Consider the following 22,262-nt stretch of genomic DNA (forward strand, 5'->3'; position numbering starts at 1 on the left):
AACTGCAAATTTTAAAACTAATTTTATTTAGGAATAGAAAAACCAAAACATCTCCTGATGGGGGAAGGTGATGTTTGGGAGTTTATGTACTGCATGCTATGCTGTAGTGCTGAGGTATATTTAAAAACATCAACAAATCACTGTAAACAATGATTTTCAGATTTTCAACAACCTCTCTCCTCTTAAATTCCAAATTTCAACAGGAATTATATCCATTTCTCGAGATTTCCGTTGCTTGATTATGTGTCACAGTTATTTTTCCTATTTATCCATCCCAAATGTTAATTGTTGATATTCCACCTCATCCGGCTTTGTATTATATCTACATTTTCCAAAAATAATTCCAATTGTGTCTATTCCCAGTTTCTCCACTTCTCTGCTCTATATCTCAAAAAAAGAAAAAAAAAGTTTATCTTAACTCATGTTTGTTCTACATGTTTCTACTGTATTCCATGGAATTGCCTTGTAACACCTGTTTTTATCTGGCAAGCTATTTGTAACATTAATGTTCTGTAACTAAAGTTTAAAGTTCTGTTTCTTTATCTGTTTTATGTGGAGCTTTTCTCCCCGGGCCTCAACTGAAAATGGACATATATCCAGCTAGATTAGTCCAGTCAACAAATGTGAAATAAATAAATAAATAAATCTAAATGTTCATAAAACTGCCAGAATAGCAACAATATTTTTCCAGGATTTCTAGTTAACCCTCTTGTCATGGAATCCTTGAGCTTTGCCGCTGTCCTTTCCACTTGTTGTTCCCCAAGCCTTTGCAATAAGGATTTTTATGCACTAGAATTATTGTCAAAACAACCATTTAGCTGCTACTCATGCATATTATCCAAATACTTGCAAGTTTTCCCTTACCACTTTTCTTGAATTATATGGCTTCTGCCAAATTACCTCATGTTACTTTTCTTCCATACATACTCTCAACCTGGAAACATCAAAAATCTGGACAAGGCCCAAGAAAAATAGGTACAAATCTGTATGCTGATTAATATCTAATTTGCATACATAATTATGTAACCCCACCCACTCCAATGGAATTGTGGGATACCAACTTTCAAATGCAAACTGAAGAACAGACTACCAAAATATGGCACCAGAGTCCCCCTGCAGCCATTCCAATGTCCCATTACCTGGCTATTTCGCCCCATTTACCATAAACACTAATGTATGCCTACTGCTTTACTTCTGCAATGATTATTTGGATTTTATTTTTACAGCACAACAATGCAAAAACACTAACAGACATCATCTGGTAAACAAAGCAATACTGTCTCACAATGAAAATAAGCTTGACATTAAAACTTCTCTGCCCTTGAAACTCACATTCATTGAAACGTAGAGTTGTGTGCACTTACCATAAATGTAGATGTTCGAGTGTATTCACTGTTGCAATCATTACATTTGGATAATCTGCTGGCAGTTTGCCCTCAGCCAGCCTGATTAACAAAGTCTTGGGTCCTGCGTCGGTTACTGTTCCTTCTTCCATAACGTCAGGTCGTCAGGGGTATAAAACACGCAGACGTCGCCATTACATCAGTTTTTTTTGCCCCAGATGTCAGGTGCCCCCAAATGGGGAGCAAAACACACACACACACATACATATATATATATATATATATATATATATATATATATATATATACATAAAAAATTAGAAACACAAAAATATACCTCCAAACAAAAGTAAATACACCAAAAAGGCTTTTAAGCATAGCAAAAGAAAGAAGAGGTATAGTAAAAGAAAAACAGGGGGCTGGAGGGAGGGTAACCAGGACTGCAACAGTGAATACACTCGAACATCTACATTTATATTAAGTGTACACAAGTGTACTATGTTCATCGTGTTTCACTGCTGCAGTCATTATATCTGGGTAGATTCCCAAAGCTAAGGTTGGGAGGATGGATTTATACAGCATAAGGAACAGCTATAAGGCCCTGCAAAACAGCAGTGGCAAAGCCAGCTCTGGATTTAGAGAAAGTTAGTAAGTGATAATGCTTGGTGAAAGTATGAACTGAACTCCAGGTAGCAGCTTCTAGAATATCCCTGATAGGAACACCTCTGAGAAAGGCTGCTAAAATAGATGCAGCCCTGGTGGAATGAGATCTGATCCCCTGGGGGATAGGTTTTCCATGGTGCTTATAACAGAAATGAATGCAATGGCTTATCCATTTAGAAATAGTTTGCTTTGAAATAGAAGCACCCCATTGCTTAGCCCCTGCATCAAATGCTACCAGCAGTTCAGATTTTCTTTGAGATTTAGTCCTGTCCAAGTAGAATTTAAGTTGTCTGTGCACATCCAATGAATGCAGTATCCGCTCTCCCTTGTTCTGTGGGTTGGGAAAGAAAGTTGGCAAATGAATGGACTGATTAAGAGCTACACTGAATACCACCTTGGGCATGAATGATGGATTGGTCCTGAGTAACACCCTGTCCGCATGAAAGATGATGAAAGGCTCCACTGCCATAAGGGCATGTAATTCAGATATCCTTCTAGCTGAAGTGATTGCTAAAAGGAAGGCTGTTTTCCAGGAAAGAAATTTTAAGTCTACAGTTGCAGCTGGCTCGAATGGAGGTACAGTGAGTTTCTCTAATACAAAGTTAAGGTCCAAGGCAGGGGTTGGAGCTCTCCTGGGTGGTCTCAAGTTTTTGGCCCCTCTGTGATACTGCTTTAGAAGAGAATGAGAGAAGGGGGGGGGTCTGTGTTGTAATGAGCTATAATGGCTGAGGCATGGATTTTTATGGAAGAAAAAGACAGGCCCTTGTGAAACATCTCAGTTAAGTATTGCAAAATCTGAGGTAAATTGGGCACTGCTGTGCTTATCCCTTGAGATTGATTCCAGGCACAGAATCTTTTCCAATTGTCAGCATAAGATTTTCTAGTACTAGGTCTTCTCGCCTCCAAAATGACATCCATCACAGGTTTGCTGAGGGATGCTAAGGGGGAATTTAAGTTATTAGCCAAGCTACAAGATTCAATGTTTGGAGGCGAGGGTGCAGATTTTGGTTCTCCTGCTGAGACAGTAAGGAAGGTGTCTGAGGCAGGTGCCACGGAGAAATGTGTGACACACTGCGCAGGAGTGGGTACCAGTGTTGGCGAGGCCAGTCCGGAGCAATCAAAATCATTTTTTGTTTGTCCTGTTTGACTTTTAGCAGAACTTTGGAGAGCAAAGGCAGAGGGGGAAAAGCATAGACTGATAGGTTTTTCCAACTGAAGGGCAAAGCATCCACTTTCCAGGCTTTTTTGTGATGAGTTCTTGTGCAAAATTTGTCCAACTGGTAGTTCTGGGGTGAGGCAAAAAGATCTATGTCTGGGCTCCCACATTTGCGTGTCAACATATTGAAAATCCGTGGTGTTTCCATTCGTGTGGGTCCATGAGATTTCTGCTTAGTTCATCTGACAGAACATTCTGTTTTCCTGGCAGGAATTGAGCTTGTAGTTGTACTTGGTAGCTCAAGGCTGTGTTCCACAGTGCCATGGCTAGTCTGCAGAGGGGGTAGGAATGTGTAACCCCCTGTTTGTTTATGTACCACATAACCGTGGTGTTGTCCGTCTTTATCAGTAATTGTCCTGGATGAAGGTAGTCCTTAAAGGCTGTCAGTGCATTCTGTACAGCTAGCATTTCTTTTTGATTGATATGAAGGTGCATTTGATTTGGGCTCCATTTGCCCTGAATGTGCTTCCCTGCCACATGAGCCCCCCATGCATAGTCTGATGCGTCTGTAGTTAGGGTTTGGGCGGCAGGGGGTGGTGTGAATGGCAGTCCCTTGTTTTGGTAGCAGGCCTCTGCCCACCATAGGAACTCTAGGCATAGGCAAGGTATGATAGGAATCATTCTTTCCAGGCTGTGACAATGTTGACTCCATAAACTTTTTAAGAACCACTGAAGTTTCCTCATAAGCAGTCTTGCATATGGAATTAGAAGAATGCAGGAGGCCATGAACCCCAAGGCTTGCAGTATTTGCCTTGCAAATAGCAGGGTTTTTGTGGCCACCTGTTTGAAGTAAGTCACCAAATGAATTTTCTTTTCTAGCGTAAGGAAAGCCATCTTGGCAGTTGTATTCAGGCTTGCACCCAGGAATGTAATCTTTTGAGAGGGTACCAGTTGAGATTTCTTTTCGTTTATGGTGTATCCTAGACAAGTTAGAACTCTTTTTACAAATGCCAGATGTTTTAGAAGAATGGCCTGGTTTTCTGCCTGAATTAGACAATTGTCCAGGTATGGATATATTTGAATATTTCTTTGCCTGCAAAATGCAATTACTGGAGCCAGGCACTTTGTGAATACCTGGGGTGCAGTAGACAAGCCAAAGGGCAGTACAGAGAACTGATAATGCATGCAGCCTGCTTTGAAGCGTAGGAATCTTCTGTAAGATTCCCTGATTGGGATATGCAGGTAAGCCTCTTAAGTCCAGAGTTGCCAACCAGGCATCCTTGCCTAGCATAGGAAGTAATTAGTGAAGAGTCAGCATCTTGAATTTTGGAATGTCCAGAAGGTGTTTAGAGTAGAAAGGTCCAGAATTGGACGCCATGACTTGTCTTTTCTGGGTACCAGGAAAGGTCTGGAATAGAAACCTTGTACCTTTTCCTCTTCTGGTACTAGTTGAATAGCCCCCATGTTTAGGAGGGAAAGTACATGTTTCTGTGCCTCTATCCACTGGTTTGGGGGCAGGTCTGGCCACCCGTTTGGAGTTGGCAGTGTGTGGAAATAAAATCTGTATCCCTGGGACACTATATTTAAAATCCATTTGTCCTGGGTTATAAGTTGCCAGTTTATTGAATGAAGAGACAGTTTTCCCCCGAAAGGGGTGGCTAAGAGGCAAGTGCTTGGTAATTTCAAAGTGAAGTCATTGAGACTGTTTACCATAGGGTGGTGCCTTGTTGTTGCCAGATTTGGAAGTGGAAGCACCCCATTGCTTAGTTCTGAAAGTCCCTTGGGACTGAAACCTGGCGCTTTTGGAATGTCTGGGTTTGGCCATAGTGGCTCTGGAAGGAGCTGGAAAGGACCAGTTCTTAGTAGGCCAATGCCTACTAAATCTAGGAGGTTGCACTTGTAAGAAATCTTTCATAGTTTGCATAGATTTAGCTTTATCTTCCATCTTTTAATGACTTCTTCAGCCTTATTGCCAAATGGGCAGTCCTGCTGGAAAGGAGCATCCAAAAATTTTGCTTTAACATGATCAGGCAGAGATTGCTCCTTAAGCCAAGGCTGCCTTCTAAGCACAGACCCAGTAACAGCAGCCCTACAAGAGGCTTCTAAAGAATCAAAACCACATTGCAAAGTATGTTTGCCAACTTGTTCAGCTGAATGCAATAAATCCTGCAAATCTTTATTCTCCACACAGTCAAAATCAACATCATTTTCTGTTTAAGCAGTCCCATGATATGCTGTTGATGTTTTAGCATATGAAATTGACAGTTTAAAACCCTGATTACTAGGGTTTCAGAAGTATAAACCTTTTTATCCCATCTATCCAGCACCCTGGAGTCTCTACCAGAAGGGGTAGGATTTTTAGCAGTAGAAGCCTTAATGCCCTTGGGCCCCTGAGAAATGGTTTCAGGATCCGCAACAGGATTTTTGAAAAGGAATTTGTGGGACTCAGGAACCCTGTAGTACCTGTCTGGTTTGCTAGGGGCTGGAGGCAGGGAATCAGGGGCCATACTTGATTCCGAAAACACATCAACAATATCTAGTACAGGAAGAATAGCCAAAGGCCTATGCTGAGGAAGAAGGAGGAAATCCCTAAGCCTCTTTTTGGATTCAGAGAAATCCTGACTTTCCCAGTGGAAATGCTCCCTTAAGGTATGTAAAGTTTCTCCAAAAGAGAAAGCCTCAGGTGGAGAAGCAGAGGGAATGGAATCCTCTGCATCAGTGTCCTCATAAGTAGGTATGGACAAATCCAGATCATTAGAAGAGCCAGAAGAAACAGAGTCCGTTTAATATGCAAGTCTGTAGGCCTGAATACACCCTCAGAAGCTGGTGCCTGCTCAGTGGCTCCAGACCTATCCAGATCATTAGAAGAGTCAGAAGAAACAGAGTCCTTTTAATATGCAAGTCTGTAGGCCTGAGAATACCTTCAGAAGCTGGTGCCTGCTCAGCGGCTCTGGACCCATCCAAGGTAGAGACATCTGTGGGTTCCATATGTGAAGCATCTCGTGGCATACCGAACTCCAAATGGGTCTCAGTAAAGGCCTGCAAATCAGAAGTAGCGGGTATCAGGGGCTGTGAAAGCGCCTCACTCAGTACCGGCGAACTGGCGACTGGCTTAGGAAAAGCGACATCAGCAGTTTTGGACCTCAACGGCCTGTCTCTGTCCTTTTCTTTGCATTTTTCCGGTATTCTGGTAGTCAGACGGCTAACTGACGTCATTTCGAGAACCAAAATATTTTGAAGCAAAAATGTACCGACAATGGATAGTGCGCTGATTAAACAAAGCACAAAACCGACAGCAAGGTACATTGTGGTCAGGGCCTAGGCAAGGAATACAGTACAAATGAAAATCCTTATGAGGTATTTGCTTCCCACAAGTAATACAACTATTAACTTTTACTGACATCGGTAAGGAGCAAGAAAAAGTTTCCCCAACGAGGTACTTAGCTTTTAGTTGAAGACTTTGGTTCTGAAACTCGAAAATGAAAATTTCAGGAGTCGGCCGACCGGCACTTGCGAACTGCTTCTACTTCGGGTACCGCGCGGCAAGAAAGACTGATGTAATGGTGTCGGCTGCATGTTTTATATCCCTGACAACCTAATGTCATGGAAGGAGGGACAGCAACTGACGCAGGACCCAAGACTTTGTTAATCAGGCCGACTGAAGGCAACCTGCCAGCAGATTACCCAAATGTAATGACTGCAACAGTGAAACATGATGAACATCAGCATTGAAACCAACTCCACATCCAAAGAAAATGCATCTGGCCAGTGGTGGATAAAGATTACCTTTGGGCTGTTTTCAAATCATTGGCCCCTTGCACACAAAACAAGAAACATACAAGCCTTCTGTTAGGAGCTGCAGAAGAGGTGTCTGCCTTTACTTTTTGACTTAACTGGGGGTGGACGGAAAGAATTCATTAGTTTCTGAATCCAAAAATAGAGGAAGCATCTAAATTTAGAAATATTGTACTTGAAATTTGAGATGATTAGCAAAGAAGTCTATTTCTTGGTGTGACTCAGAGAGAAATAATCCATTGAAAAATGTTGTTTAGTGGTCATTCATGCATTAGGTATGTATGCTTAGGAAACTCACCAGGAAATACTTATGTCCTGATAGATAAACTATCACTACAAAAAAATGTTATACTGAATTGATTAATCACTGCAAGGTCAACATTAAAAAAAAAAATCCTTCTTTACCAATCACAGTGTTAAAAAGAAACATATGTAAAATCTTCCGAAAACAAATATCAATAACAGTCTCTTACTATTCCTGTTACCGTAATCAATAAAAAAAATCACATTTCATCTTGATAACACATTGTTCTTAATTTGGTGCTACTGTAACACAGAGCATTATGTTCTAGTAGTTTTTCTTTATCAGAGCATTTCCCATAAACTAAGTTCATATGTTAATCTTGCTTATATCGAGTACCGCATCTACCAATGACAGCAGGAGTAAATGGAAGCATCTTATCAAAGACAGTAAAATGAAGACATCATCTTCTAAGCTCTGACCTTCATTCATCCCATACTGCCCATAAGCATGTGAAATACACTTGGCTCATTTCCTAAACTGTTACATTGTTAGTATTCTCTTTGCAGCAACCTTCTCATTTTGTGATGTTCACCCTTAATTGATGATTCCATTCAACTTCCTCTAGACCCTAATCAGTGTACAAACCCTCATGGCTGACACATTATCTTTTAAAAATACATCGCTGCAAATCGTTTCTCATCTTTCCCATCACTGCCAGTCTTTAGGTTTATATTGCATTTCCAAAGATTATTTAAATCACCTGCTTACCAAAAATGTGCTCAGTGTATGTGATGGCCTTTATAATCATAAGACATTGTTTTTCTTAAATGAGAACATTGAGTGCAGGCCTTGCATGCTACCAATGAGCCATATATCTGTTATTCTTACAATATTGTGAAATATTAAATTTGCCTCGCTATCCTGCCCTTGCTATCATCAGCCATTTCATCTAGTCTGCTCACTAGAAACTCAACAAGCCATGTTTGCAACAAAGATTTGAAAAGACCATTAACATACAGTGCAACTCAATTTCTATTTTATTTTTCCATTCTCAGCTTGGCATTTACAGCAATTAACACAACTCAGTTTCACATATTCACTTTGCTAGTTCTCAATTAGTTTTCCTTCCACATAGTCAACCAACCAATTCACTTTCTATTCCCTTACCAAGGCCACAGAATGTTACGTATTTATAATTTTACATAACCTTCTTGGGAATTATCAGTCACCCATCCAAAAAGTGCATTAAATTATATCCACTTAATGCTGTTTTCTCTTGTTCTTCTACTTAGCAACATTAACCACATACAATACATACATTTCATGTGCATAGTTTAATCCTTAATATTGACAGAGTAACCTCCTCTATTGAAAGTCTTTACTTTACATCTTCCATAAATACATGACTAACACAGGTTTATACATGAAAGCATGGCTTCCTATTCAAGCTGCAATGAAATGTTATGTTCACTAAGTCACTCCAAGACCACACACACACACACACACACACACACACACACACACACACACACACACACACACACACACACACGCACACACGCACCTTTCCTTACTTGAGTCTTGTTTCCCCTGAAATGAGTAGTTCCTCTTCTTCTGCTGTTCCAGCTTTGCCATTATCCCTGCTCGCAAGTTCCTCTGCCATTCCAGCTTTGCAATTCTGCCATTATCCCATGCAGACAAGTTCCTCTCTTCTGCCGTAAACAAGTGCTGCTGTTTCCCCATTCCCGCCCACTCGCAATTCAATTTCGGCCAGTCGGAAATGATGACGTGAGCTCCTTAAGCTCAATTCCGACTGGCTGGTAGCCTGACAGAGCTGACGTAATTGCGCACGTGATGACGTCAGTTCCAACAGAGCGAAAATTTAAAAAAAAAAGCAAAAAAATTGGAAATGAAGGAGTGCCACGTGGGAATCGTGGCACTCCTTCATTTGGACCCCAAAACTCGGTAAAAAACGAGTAATTCAGTACGGATGGGAGGTATGCTTTCATATCTTTTTACTTTATTCCAACTACATTTTTCAAGTCCAGCTTCATTTACTCCATGCACTAGCTATCCCATCTCACTAATATCTGCCCTAATAATGCTACCTGATGTGCTACTAACAATGTAAATTAGTTTTATGAAACATTTATAACAGTCAAATACTGACAAGTGGAATACACTAATCACTCAGTTAACTGTAAACTCAAATGTAATCAAAATGAAACATAAATTAAAAGAACTTCCTTGTAAAAGTCTGCTAATTAAGCAACTGTTAGAAGTACTGTGTACCTTAAGTCAAGGACAGTCACCGCTGTATCAGAAAAAACAACGTAGATAGTTAACTGAATTCTCATATATCCCAAGCTTAAGTTAAAAGAATGAAGGACAAAAGAAAGTTACACTGGATGAAATATCAGATGGTGGTAATCCTTATCTGCTTCCATGAAAGTACAGAAATGCTTAAAATTTTCAGCAATACTACACTAAAAACATATTCATAGGTGTACAGGTGTTTACTAGGCTAATGACCACAAAGGCCTTTTAAGCCTAGCCATGAATCTCAAATCTCTGACAAGTTCTGGTACCCTTGATAAGTGTAAGCAGGAGCTTGAGAGACTAAACAGTTACAAGCCTGGGAGATGAACCAATTACAGGCTGCCTCCATCCATTAGAGAGACCAGTGCCAAACCAGGGATGAATTTCCTGTTCCCCATTTAATTGTCCAAGTTACACTTGAATACGGTTAGGGAGGAACTCTGCTTCACATGGATGGGGAGCCTGTTCAAGAGACGGGGTAGTGTCTAGGATACATACCTGTCTCTCTAGCAGATCCTATTTATATCATAAGCAAGGTTTAAGTCTTTACAATGGGTAAGTTTGGTGCTGTTTGTTTTGTGGATTTGCAGGAGGTCCAGAGTGCAGTCTAACACTGCCTTCTATGCCAAGCATAGTTCTCCCCTCAACAGCCTGTAGGAGACAAACTACATGGATAGGGCCTTGAGGTGGTCTGCATAGGACATGCTACTTACGCCCTGTATTATTTTAATAAGGAACATATGTGGACATTCCAGTTGATGGACATGCCTGGATAGGTACATACAAAATGGGGCATTGTACTCAATGATAGGTCTGATGAATGCAGAATACAGTGGAACAATGACCTCCTTGGACCTAGATGCCATACCTTTATTTATAAGTTGAGCAACATAGAATGATTTCCACACTACTGTAGACGTGATGGTCAAAAGCTAGATTTCTGTGTGTGTCCCCAAGTCCCTGACTACTGGGTCAAATCTTAGGGGTGTGTTGTCAATATAATAGCTACCAAGGGTGGATGACTTCCCAAAGGATACTACTATGCATTTCTTAGCATTTGGTTATAGTCCATGGCTATGACACCAGTTACTTGTCTGTGTCAGCCCTTCCTGGAGTACATTTGTTTAAGTGTGGGATTTAATGACAGCTCCTAGTTGGGGTTCCAGGTTTTATTTTTACTTCAAAGGAGACCATTTAGTGGTCTGACCTTACTGACAAGACATTACACAAGGGGGTGTGCAACACTCTCCCATAATAGTGAAGACCAGATCCAGTATGGTTACATCCCTGGTTGGCGTATTGACAATCTGGTTCGGGGGGTTGTATTTACAAAATCCAGGAATCTCTGTGCCTGTATGTTTGGTGTCATATAGGGTTCCCAGTTAATAGTGGTGTAATTAAAGTCACCCATGAATATGGTACTGGGTTGGATGGTGAGTGTTTCCAATAAGTTTAAATACATGGTATGGGATATTCCTGGGTCACAGACGGGTTCCTATAGCTTACAAGGAAGTGGTATTGGATTTTACATATGGTGATTTGAACATGGAGAAGCTCAAATGTATTGTCCTGTTTGACCAGCCTTGAGGTATATTTATTTTTGATGTAAATAGAGACACCTCCACCTTTAATTACTGCCTGTGTAGTAGCTGGTCTAAATGTGTGGAAGGCGTTATAACCTTGCACTGTCAGTGTGCTCTCCGCAGCTTTAAACCATGTCTCAGTGACCACACAGGTGTCAACATTCTCTAGGGTGAAAAGAGCTTCAAGGGAGTGGAGTTTTTTGTTTAGACTCCTAGCACTGAGCAGTAATACCTTTAGATTTTATTAGTTTTGATTTGCTATGTTGGAAGCACTTTCAGTTTGGAATCAACTTAAAAGGAACTATGGGGAAAGAATGTTTTAGTTAATATTTGAAAGCCTAGAGGAGAGAGGTGCAGACCACCTCTGGCAAAGCAGCGTGGTCTGTTGACCATCTCCTTCCACGCTGACAAATACTGCACCCTCTTAGAATGATACAAGAAATCAATTATTAAAGTCAGTCATCTTTTGTTCATATTGTGACATCAACCTTGGAGAAGGTAAAATGCTGCTCAATGCTAGGTTCATACCAGCCTGGGACACATATTCCGAAAACCCCATGAGGTCTCTTTTCATAGGGGGGTACGTCTTAGGTCATTTACACCCACACTGACTAGGAAGGAGTCATACTGGTACTTGTGGTCCAGCGACCTGAGTGCATGAGTAATGTGGTAGGCCCTAGCCCCTGATAAGCAACTGACTTTCTCCTTACTCAGCCTGGTGAGAGGGCCATCAGTGTGTCTCACAATGGAGTCTCCAATGACCAGAATGTTGTCGGTGTAGTGGCTTGCTTTATGGACTCAAAAGTAGAGGCTATAGTAGATGTGGCTGTATGTATTGATGTGGATGCTGTTTTGAAACAGTGCATTCTGGGTTGCTGAGGGTATTTGCTATGCATAGTTCATATTTGGGGTTTAGGAAGGGTACGTTTAAGTGCCTCAGCATATGTGGGTCTATGTGTCTTCTTTGAATTGTGTGTGAAGGGTGCAGAGTGTGTACTACTGACAACCTTACTGACATCAGGAGTGCTTTTATGTGAGAGCCTCTAGTGACACTGTGTGAATACATCTCTCACATACCATATCAGTTGTTTGAGAATTAACTGGCTGTCAGTAAACATGAGGCAATTCCTACATTGCCTCAGGATGCCCATATCCACCAAGCAGGCAAGAGATAGTGGGAAAGTTCATATCCATGGCAAGAGACCCTTTTTTATTGATTAGACAGCTGAAGCAAGAATACAAAGCAGTGTCAGGAGTATGTGGTTTGCAACTCTGACGGCAGTGCTCATCACTGCAAAACAGTCGTCCTCATGTCCTGTGTGCAATCAAGTACTGGTGAAATTTCAACTGACCTTTGCAGGAAACATGCCATTCAAGGTGTCACTGCCAAACACTTGAGGAAAAACCAATAAATAGACCCTGATGAATTATGGACAAATCAAGCAGTACTTAGTGAAAGGAGAGAATTAGCTTGTCAAGAATGATGGAAAGAGGGAAGTCATGGGAATGGCTACTCTCTGGCTACTACCAGTGCTGGTCTCACCACAGCTTCATACTGCTGGGGATACAATGTTCCTTTGCTTCTTCTCTCATGAGAAGCAAAACATTAGCACCAATCCCAAAATGAGAAGGAAGCCACAGCCTGCTTGGAGATCCACAGTCTTGTCATGGATGCTGCAAGCATCTTGTAGGCGTGTTGTATCCTTTTCCTGGTAGATGCCTTGAACAACAACCAGACCAATCAGGGAATGTCAAGCACAGAAACTCACTGACCAATCAGAAACAGTCAGGAATTAATGCACTCTGCTTCTTTTCTCACAGGGAGCAAAATATAAGCACAAATTCCACGCTAGTACATACAGATCTATTATTAGGCTTTCCATGATCAGCTGTCTCCAGGAAATAATGTCCATATGCTCCTTCTCTCACCATGAGCAAAACAAAAGCACTAATCCCAAGATGACTACTGAGAGGCAGAATGTGGGCTCTGCAATAATTGGTGGTCTTGGGAGTAGATGCTGCAGATTTTCATGGTTAAGATGGAAAAATGGGTTAATATCCTAAGCGCTGCAGTGCTCACTAAGCAGTTAGAAATGAAGAGGGAGGGGGGTAACTATGCTTTAGCTATGTAAGTGAAGAGCCACTGAATTTAAAAGAATAATACAGATTGGAAGGGAGTGAGCACTTTGTATTCTGGTTTTATCAGTAAAAACAAAATGAAAACTCCAGCAAAGCTAAAACTTCTACTGAGTGACTTCCCAAACCTCTTGTATCAGAGGCACATGGGATATATGCAAATGACCCTTATGAACATCAGGTGTTTCAGCTAATTGGCGATTCTGAATGCCCATGACTTGTTTCGTTTTAATGAACAATTTCAGGCCAATAAAGCCAAACCCCAGTAAGCTGTGGATATGCATATTTTGGCCTTTTTATGACCTCGTCCTCGTCCACTCTGCACAAGCAGAGTGTTGACTAAGCATAAGAAACACAGGGCTGTTATACCCAGCTGATTTCCATCATCATTAGGGTCACTGCAGTGGGGTTTGGCTTTACTGGCCTGAAATTGTCCATTAAAATGATGAAACAAGTCATGGGCATTCAGAATTGCCAATTAGCTGAAACACCTGATGTTCATAAGGGTAATTTGCATATATCGCATATGCCTCTGATACAAGAGGTTTGGGAGGTCACTCAGTGGAAGTTTTAGCTTTGCTAGAGTTTTCATTTTGTTTTTACTGATTGGTTTTTCAGTGACCTTCTCACTTATTGTTTTATTCTGAATTTATGGAATTCAGTGGGATGGCCAATAAATTTAGACAGTTGAAGAGGAGTGATTTCACAAAATGATAATCTTGTGTTTATTCACAATAGCCAATGAAAGGGGAGAGGGAAGGAGATATGTGGTCCAATTAACATAACGGGCAGGCAACTAGAACAACAGTTGAGTTTAAAACCACAACAATGCCAATGTAGGAAACATTTGATTTCTGTGTCACTCAACAGACACAGCTGTGGTCTCTTTCATAGCTTAAATCTGCAATTAAAAGCAGAATACAAGTGAAACATAGTGTAAAGAAAACGATGTTGGCATAATGGTTAAGGTATTTAGCTCAAAGACACGGTACAGTGTTTGATTCTGGGGAAGCATGACTAGATTAAAAAAGCCCCCAGGCTATTAGTAATCACCTATGAAATATAACTGCAGTCTTCTGAATGCTGTATTAAACTCATGCCATTCAGAGCTGTCCTTTAAGTTGGGGGGTTGGCATAATGGTTAAGCTATTTACCTCACAAACAAAAAGTGCATGGTTTGAGTCTCACTGTGTACTTAGCTAGGCTTAAAAAGGTCTCTGTGGTCATTAGCCTTGTGTGAAAGTATGAAATCACAATGTAGAAAATACAATTCAGCATAATGCTTTAAATAAAATTAATTACAGACGTGTTGTATCATATAAACTGGGGTTTGATTTTCATAAAAAAATAAGTTATGTACTCACCCATAACGTTCCATCTGAGTAGTTATACTTCATTTTCTGCAACCTGTGGGTATTCGGATCCGAGCCGGCAACTTTTTCAAGCATGTGCTCCAAGCTCCTCCCCTTACCCATAATCCCTCACATCTCCTACCTTCCCTCAGATCGAGTTTGCCACTATCCAAACTATCAGCAACTCAATAACATCACTAACCTAGAACAGGTTCGGGGGAAGGAGGGTGGGACAGTTGCAGAAAATGAAGTATAACTACTCAGATGGAACGTTTTGGTGAGTACATAACTTCTGAACTAGTTAACTTCATTTATCTGCAACCTGTGGGACACAGTTCCCAGCTACCAAAACTCCTGGGAGGCCCTCATGGAAGGATATTCCTGAGCATCGCAGAGCCAAAGAATGCTCTCTCTCTAGAGATCAAATCCAACTTATAATGAGAAATGAATGTATGTGACCTTGCCCAGGTCGCTGCCGCACAGACATCATCCAGTGAAACCCTAGATCAAAAAGCAGCAGAAGTCGCCATAGATCTGGTAGAATGAGCTTTAACAGGACCAGGCGGGGACAGACCTTTGTCCTTATAGATTTGTAGTACACACTGTGTAATCCATCTAGCTAAGGAGACCTTGGATATGGCTTTGCCCAGAAAGGGTCTAGAAAAGGACACGAATAACTAGTCAGACTTACGAAAGGGTTTAGTTCTGTGTAAATAGAAACAAAGCTGTCTATGAACATCTAGCAAATGCAGTTTATATTCTCCCTTGTTCTGAAAATTTGGAAAGAAAACAGGCAGGTTAATCTTCTGATTAATGTTTGATTCAGAAGCAATTTTCGGTAAGAAGGAAGGGTTTGTGCGGAGCGAGACCCTGTCTTTATGAAAGATCAAATAAGGGGGCAGGGCGGATAAAGCTTGAATCTCAGAAACTCTCCTAGCCAAAGTAATGGCCACTAGGAAAGCTGTCTTCCAGGATAAGAGCTTCAAATCTACTGACGCTGCAGGTTCAAAGGGAGGAGCAACTAACGCCTGCAGAACTAGGGTAAGGTCCCAAGGAGGGACTGAGTGCTTGACCAGAGGACGTAAAAGAAAGGTGCCTTTCAGAAAAGCTTTACAGTCTCAAAGAGGCCAGAACATTCATGTTTTCGCCGACATGAAAATTAGAGATGGCCACCAGTTGCACTTTTACCGTGGAGGAACTAGCCCCTTGTTGGAAAATATTGGCCAAAATCTCCAACACTGCAGGAACCGGCTGTAAAGGGATCTAGATTCCTCTGAGAAGCCCAAATAGAGAAACATTTCCATTTGCTGCGGTAAATCTTCCTAGTGGAAGCCTTGTGGGATGCCACTAGAATAGTCTTTACTGAAGATGACAGACCAGGAGTCCTGGCAATCAGGGGAACTGGAGTAACCAAGCCGTCAGCTTGAGACTGTCCAGGTTGGGAGGACAGGTTGCCGAGGGATGAGAGATGAGATCCGGGCAAGGATCCAGAATCCAAGGAGAAGTTAGAGCATGAGACCACAGGAAGGGGAACCACACCTGACGAGGCTAGAACGGGGCAATGAGGACCACTTTGCACCCCAGTCGGCAAGCTTTCTGAAGAAACTTCAGAATGAGAGGTAATGGGGGGAGTAAGCATATAGTAACCCGGGAGGCCAAGCATGGGAGTAGAGTGTCTCTGGGGGAGTCCTATGGTGAGGGGATCAGAGCGAAGAACTCGCTGCACTTCGCATTGGAAGGAGATGCAAAGAGATCGCAGCAAGGCTGACCCTATGCAAAGAAGATCTCCTCCGCTATTGTTTGTTTCAGAGACCACTCGTATGGCATTAGAAATGCCCGACTTAATCTGTCTGCTAAAATGTTGGAGCATCCCGGGATGTGCGTTGCAATCAGAAACCGACTGGTGGAGATCGCCCACTCCCACACTCTCATAACCTCGCGACAGAGAGGGTAAGATCTGGTTCACCCCTGTTTGTTGATGTACCAGACAACAGACATGTTGTCTGACTGAACTGCAATCATCCCTGGGGGAAGAAGAGCGTGAAAGGCTTGCAACGCTAAAAGCACTGCCCTCATCTCCAGAACATTGATATGCAATATGGTCTCAGTCTGGGATCACGTGCCTTGGACCGTCCTCCCCAAATAGTGCCTCCCCCCGAGCTGGGAGGTGCCCGTGGTCACTGTGGCTTGGGCTGTGGGTGCTATGAAGGGTTGCCCTGCCAAGATTTCCGGCGACTGGAGCCACCAGAGAAGAGACCCTTGCAGGATTTGCTGATTCAAATTGGATAGTCCATGGGGATGTCTAGCCAAGACCACTGTACTGCAAGAGTCCACTGAAGAACCCGCATGTGAAGGCGCACACAAGGAAGGATCGAGATTGCTGCGGCCATGGAGCCTAGGGCTTGGAGAACGTCGCCCGCCATTGGCAGCCTGGGGCCAAGGATCGCTGATACATGTAGGCTCTGGACCCTGTCTCGAGTTAGAAAGACTTTCAATTGGAGGGTGTTCAGCCATGCCCCTATAAATTCCAAGATCTGTATCGGGTTCAAGAGGGACTTGGAGACATTGATGGTAATCCCTCGTTGACTGCAAGATGCAAGGAGGAGTCTCTGGCCATGCAAAGAAGACGCTTGGTGGCAGCAGCGAGGAGCCAATTGTCTAGGTAAGGAAACACCTGAATTCCCTGAAGCTTCAGGTGAGCCGCTACGACTGCCATAACCTTGGTAAACACCCTGGGGTTGTGGTGAGACCAAAGGGTAGGGCTCTGAACTGGAAATGATTAGCTCCCAGCTGGAAGCGAAGGAATCTCCTGGAGCTTCTGCGAATTTTGATATGGTAGTAAGCGTCCTGAAAGTCTATCGAGCACATCCATTCGCATTCTTGGAGATAAGGTAGAATGGACTGCAGGGTGATCATCTGGAATTTCTGCTTGGCTACAGCCAGGTTCAGGGTTGACAGGTCCAATATGGGCCTGAGGTCCCCCGTCTTTATTGGCACTAAAAAGAAGCTAGAGTAAATGCCTAATTCAGACTGATCTGGGGGGACCGGTCCGATGGCTCGTTTGCGAAGCAGCTTTGAAATCTCTTACGCTGCCGCCTCCCTTTGAGTGGGTGGAACATCCGGGAGGCGCTTTGGTTGGATGGGAGGGTTAATGAACGGGATGGAGTAGCCTCTGGATATTATTTGAAGCACCCAACAGTCCACACTAATGGACTCCCAAGCCGTTATGTGCAATGATAATGTTCCCCCAACTGTTTCCAGATTAACTCTTTTTTTTTTTTTTTAACACAAAAAAAAAAGATGAACAGCGAAGGGGAGGATAAGGTAAACCAACGACCACACACGCTCACTAAAAGCACATGAAAAACTATTCACTTACGATACCCAACTTAGAGCTAAAGAGATCACGATGGTGATTCGTGAAGCGGCAAACGAGATCTGCAGGAAGTTAGGAGATGTGAGGGATTGTGGGTAAGGGGAGGAGCTTGGAGCAGACGATTGAAAAATATGCCGGCTCGGATCCGATATGGATCCGAATACCCACAGGTTGCAGATAAATGAAGTTAACTACTTCAGATTCACTGTTTTAACATCCTTTGCAACACTCTTGCTTGGTATCTTAATGAGACAACATTCTGAGATCACCCCACAGAAGAGCACCCATATCTCACGGGTTTTATCGACTTTAAATACATGACAAATGAAAATAATTCATTTTCACAGGTGTACTTACTTGCTTTACTGATACAACACTTGTACCAGTTTCTGTCACATACCCAGCAAACTCCATTCCTGAAAAAAGTAGAGAAATTATAGCACAGTAAGTTTACACCATGCAGTAAAGTCTAAATGTCACTTCTTAGCAATAAGCTGAATAGAATACAATTATGATTAACTTAATTCCAAAACTTAAGAAGCAAACATCAGAAACAATTTTTCATATGGGTTTGTTATCAAAAAAAAGTGTAGGTAAAACAAAACTAAATAAATAAAAAGGGGGGAGGTGAAGTCAGCACTGACATTTAGGAAGAATGGAAAACAAAGACATCACACTTAAAATAAAGCTTACTTAGTTAGTTGGCCGTGTATTTATTTTAACTAGGAAGTTCCAGCAGGCCTAATGTGAAAACCTACAACACGTAAAAATCCAAACTAAAGAGAAAACTATGTACTTATATTCTTAGCCAGGAACTTTCTATCAGGCCCAAGAAGAAGCTCCACAAATACAAAAACTACAGTGCAAGCTAAAAGATAAAAATGCAACAGATGAAAATTAAACATTTGGTATGTATACAACAACAGAAGATGCTATGTATGTATGCAATGTAAATAAAGCCTATAACAACACGTGTTGCTATAGGGCCGAACATGTCCATCCTTAAGAGAACCAGGGCCCTTAACAAAGGGCTAAAAGGCACCTCCACAGGATTCCTGTCATGGTACCACCAGCTGTGTCCACTCACCCAGTTCTGGAGTCTCACATTCTGAACTCTTTCATACAGCTCTCTTCCTAATACTTCTATTAATCATGGCTTCCCTTCCACTCACGCTCTTCACTGTGCCATAATCCGTGATCAATGTGAGCACACTTTTATTAGAACTTTTACTCTTCTTACATTATCTACAATGTACAGTTTTTATATCCTCTACACTTTACCCCACTGTAAAGTTCTGTGCCGTTGCCAGGCAGGACTGAATATAATACTCCCCAGAAAGTAAAGAAAAGAAAATCTTAAAATAAAATTAGGAAGACTGTGCTATATAAATTCTAGCCTTTGAATGCATGCTAACATTTTGGAGTCTCACTAAACCTACCAGTTAAAACATGAATGTGCATACTATAAAAAAATAATCTGGTTAAATACACAACTTGTCCTGGGATTCAGAAGGGTTACCTACACTGCAGAAGCCTTTACTTGGAAGGTTTTCTCTATGCAGCAAGCCTGAGCAAATCAGAGACTGTTCTTCCACTATGGTTTTACACAGGTACTCGCTGTAGTGCAGACACATGCAAATATAGTAGGATGGGGCATGGTTAGTGCTAATTAGCCATGTGGCCAACCCTGGAAATATCACCAGCACCAGAATAATGTTGTAGAATGAGTTAGACAACTGCCCTACAATGTTATTTTTGTCATGAGGAGGAATAGTGTATGCCGTCTTTTGACTGCTTACATCCATTCACTCCAAAAGATAGGTTGGGCATCATAACAGGACTGCTGCTGGTATCATGAAGGTGTGTGTGTGTGTGTGTGTGTGTGTGTGTGTATGTGTGTGTGTGTGCGCATACCTGAGTGTGTAAGAGCATGAAAGCAACTGCCTGGATGTCTGCAAATATGTTTGCATGACTGGTTGGTCATGCTATGGGAGGCATGTGACTGTGCAGTTCTGTGAGAGAGAGAGTGTGTGTGTGTTTTTTGTGTGTGTGTCTGTGTGTGTCTGTGTGTGTAAGAGCATGAAAGCAACTGCCTGGATATCTGCAAATATGTTTGCATGACTGGTTGGCCATGCTATGGGAGGCATGTGACTGTGCAGTTCTGAGAGAGAGAGAGAGAGAGAGAGAGAGAGAGTGTGTGTGAGTGTGTGTGTGTGTGTGTGAGTGTGTGTGTGTGTGTGTGTGTGTGTGTGTGTGTGTGTGTGTGTGTGTGTGTGTGTGTGTGTGTGTTGGGAGGTGCCTATGCAACCGCGATGTACTGGCTAGTAGCTGAAGCACTAGCACACTCATGTCTGACAGCTCAGTGTGTCATTCAGAGCCATGATAATGGGCTGCTAATAAGGTGTTTCTCGTGAGGCTACATTGCATCTCTGAACTGCACATTACTGTCATATCACTATTGGGCAAGTCCTGCATTGTGCATTAAGCACTGATGGTGATAATCTTTCCATATCCAAGGATCGTTGGTGTTTACACTAAGTAAGACATGCTACAGGTAATAAAACTGAGAAGAGATTATTTTGGTTAGAAGAATGCTACAGAAATTGAAAGATGAGACAGGGTTATTATGATTGAGCAGCGGTGGCCACCTAATTTGTTTGAGTTCTGCCATGAGGACTGAACTCCACAATGTCAGGAACTAATTCTAGAGAAATGTGAATAGAGGATGTTTGGTACAATGGAGACACCTCCTGAAACAATGGCACAGCAGTCATTCAGAGCATGGGTAAGACTTGCTCTGATTTTGCTTTTTGCTGGACACCAGTAATAGCAATGTCTTAAAAAGAGTGATCCTGTACCTGAAATGGAGTTAGCTCTAGCTTTTGAGGTGATTAACTAAAATGTAATAGTCTTAAGCTCTGTTTAAGTTGAAAATTGTACTGACCATGCCAATCTACACTGAGATCACTTAGAACAATTAATTTATGTTTTGTGACAGTCAGGGCTCGCCTTAAGAGAAATGGATCACTAGATGAAGCTCTATACCCCCCTTTTCATTGCTTCCCCCTCTGAGCATTCCCTTGGGTCACCCCATTTTACCCTCATCCTTGCCTTCTCACACCATCCATATTACTTTTTTCCCTTCATTTTCTCACATTTTGCCTAACTCCTCACTTTTATCCTACATCCTCTTAACCTAGCCTAACTGGCCAAGACTCCACTGTAATAACTGTGGAGGAAATAAATGAAGCCATGAGTTCCTACATGCTCTGTTGTGCATTTTATATATTCCTTAACGTTTTCATCCAATGACTGTCTGAACAAGAATCAGGACTAAGGAAAGAAATTCAGACCTAATCGAGTTTGCTTTCAACGCATCTTAACTAGCTAAGACTGCACTGTAATAACTGTGAAGGAAATAAATTAAGCCAGGAATACTCCGAGAAGCCATGGAATTGTAGATGCTCTGAAATGCATTTGAGTACCTTTTCCCCAGCATTCTGATCTAATGATGACCTGAACAAAAATCATGAGTAAGGAAAGAAAACTCATGCCTTATTGTTTACATTCACGGAAGTAGTAACTTGTGTGCATGGGCTTAATGTTCAAAGCAGACAAAGTAGCAATTCACAACTAAGACCAAATGTTTGCCAGGATACATAAATCATATCTAGGAAGAGTGCGTGCCTATCCCCAAAAGTAAAACAGTCTGAATTTGTGCATCCTTCTTGTGTACAGTTGAGAAAAATGTGAGTCACACATGGCCATAGTTACATATTTCAAGTAGCTGTCCTCATCCCTACCCTAAAAGTGACACTTTCTGTGTACCCATCTGATGTCAGACTGGGATGAAATTAAACACAGAACACAGTAACATACTTCAAGCTGTTGCTGTCAGACAAATATAAACATCATGCCTTCCCACCACTACTCCCAAAAAAATTCAGGCACCTGTGTATGTATCTGATGTTTCCTTATGAGGAAAGTGAAAAAAATAAATAAATCACAGTAATACATTTCAACTTGTTGCTCCTAAATAGTACACTTCCTCTAGACAAGCTACAGTGACCATCCATGTACTCCCATGACATTTTTCAGGAAAGTTAAAGATACAATAACACTGCCCACAGGCCCATACAAGCCACTGCGACCTTCTGTGCACACATCTGCAGTTTGTGAGGAAAGTTACAGAAAATGACTAGACTGTCTTCAGCAGCCCACACAAGCTACTGCAACCTCCTGTGCACATCTCTGAAGTCTACAAGGAAAGTTACATAAATAATTACCACACTATC

General features: G+C 41.9%; 1 protein-coding gene across 3 annotated transcripts in view; it reads right to left on the reverse strand.

Moving 5' to 3' along the window:
• Positions 1–22,262, reverse strand: part of LOC122813109 (quinone oxidoreductase-like protein 2) — a 666,821-nt gene that overhangs the window by 485,427 nt on the left and 159,132 nt on the right. For all 3 annotated transcript variants that reach the window (XM_044085237.1, XM_044085238.1, XM_044085236.1), the window contains exon 4: positions 18,325–18,383. In XM_044085237.1, the coding sequence (XP_043941172.1) occupies positions 18,325–18,383 (59 nt within the window). The remainder of the gene's footprint in view (positions 1–18,324; positions 18,384–22,262) is intronic.

This window comes from Protopterus annectens, chromosome 10.part0 (genome assembly GCF_019279795.1).
Source record: "Protopterus annectens isolate FY-2018-M chromosome 10.part0, PAN1.0, whole genome shotgun sequence".
In the NCBI taxonomy this organism is placed as follows: Eukaryota; Metazoa; Chordata; order Ceratodontiformes; family Protopteridae; genus Protopterus; species Protopterus annectens.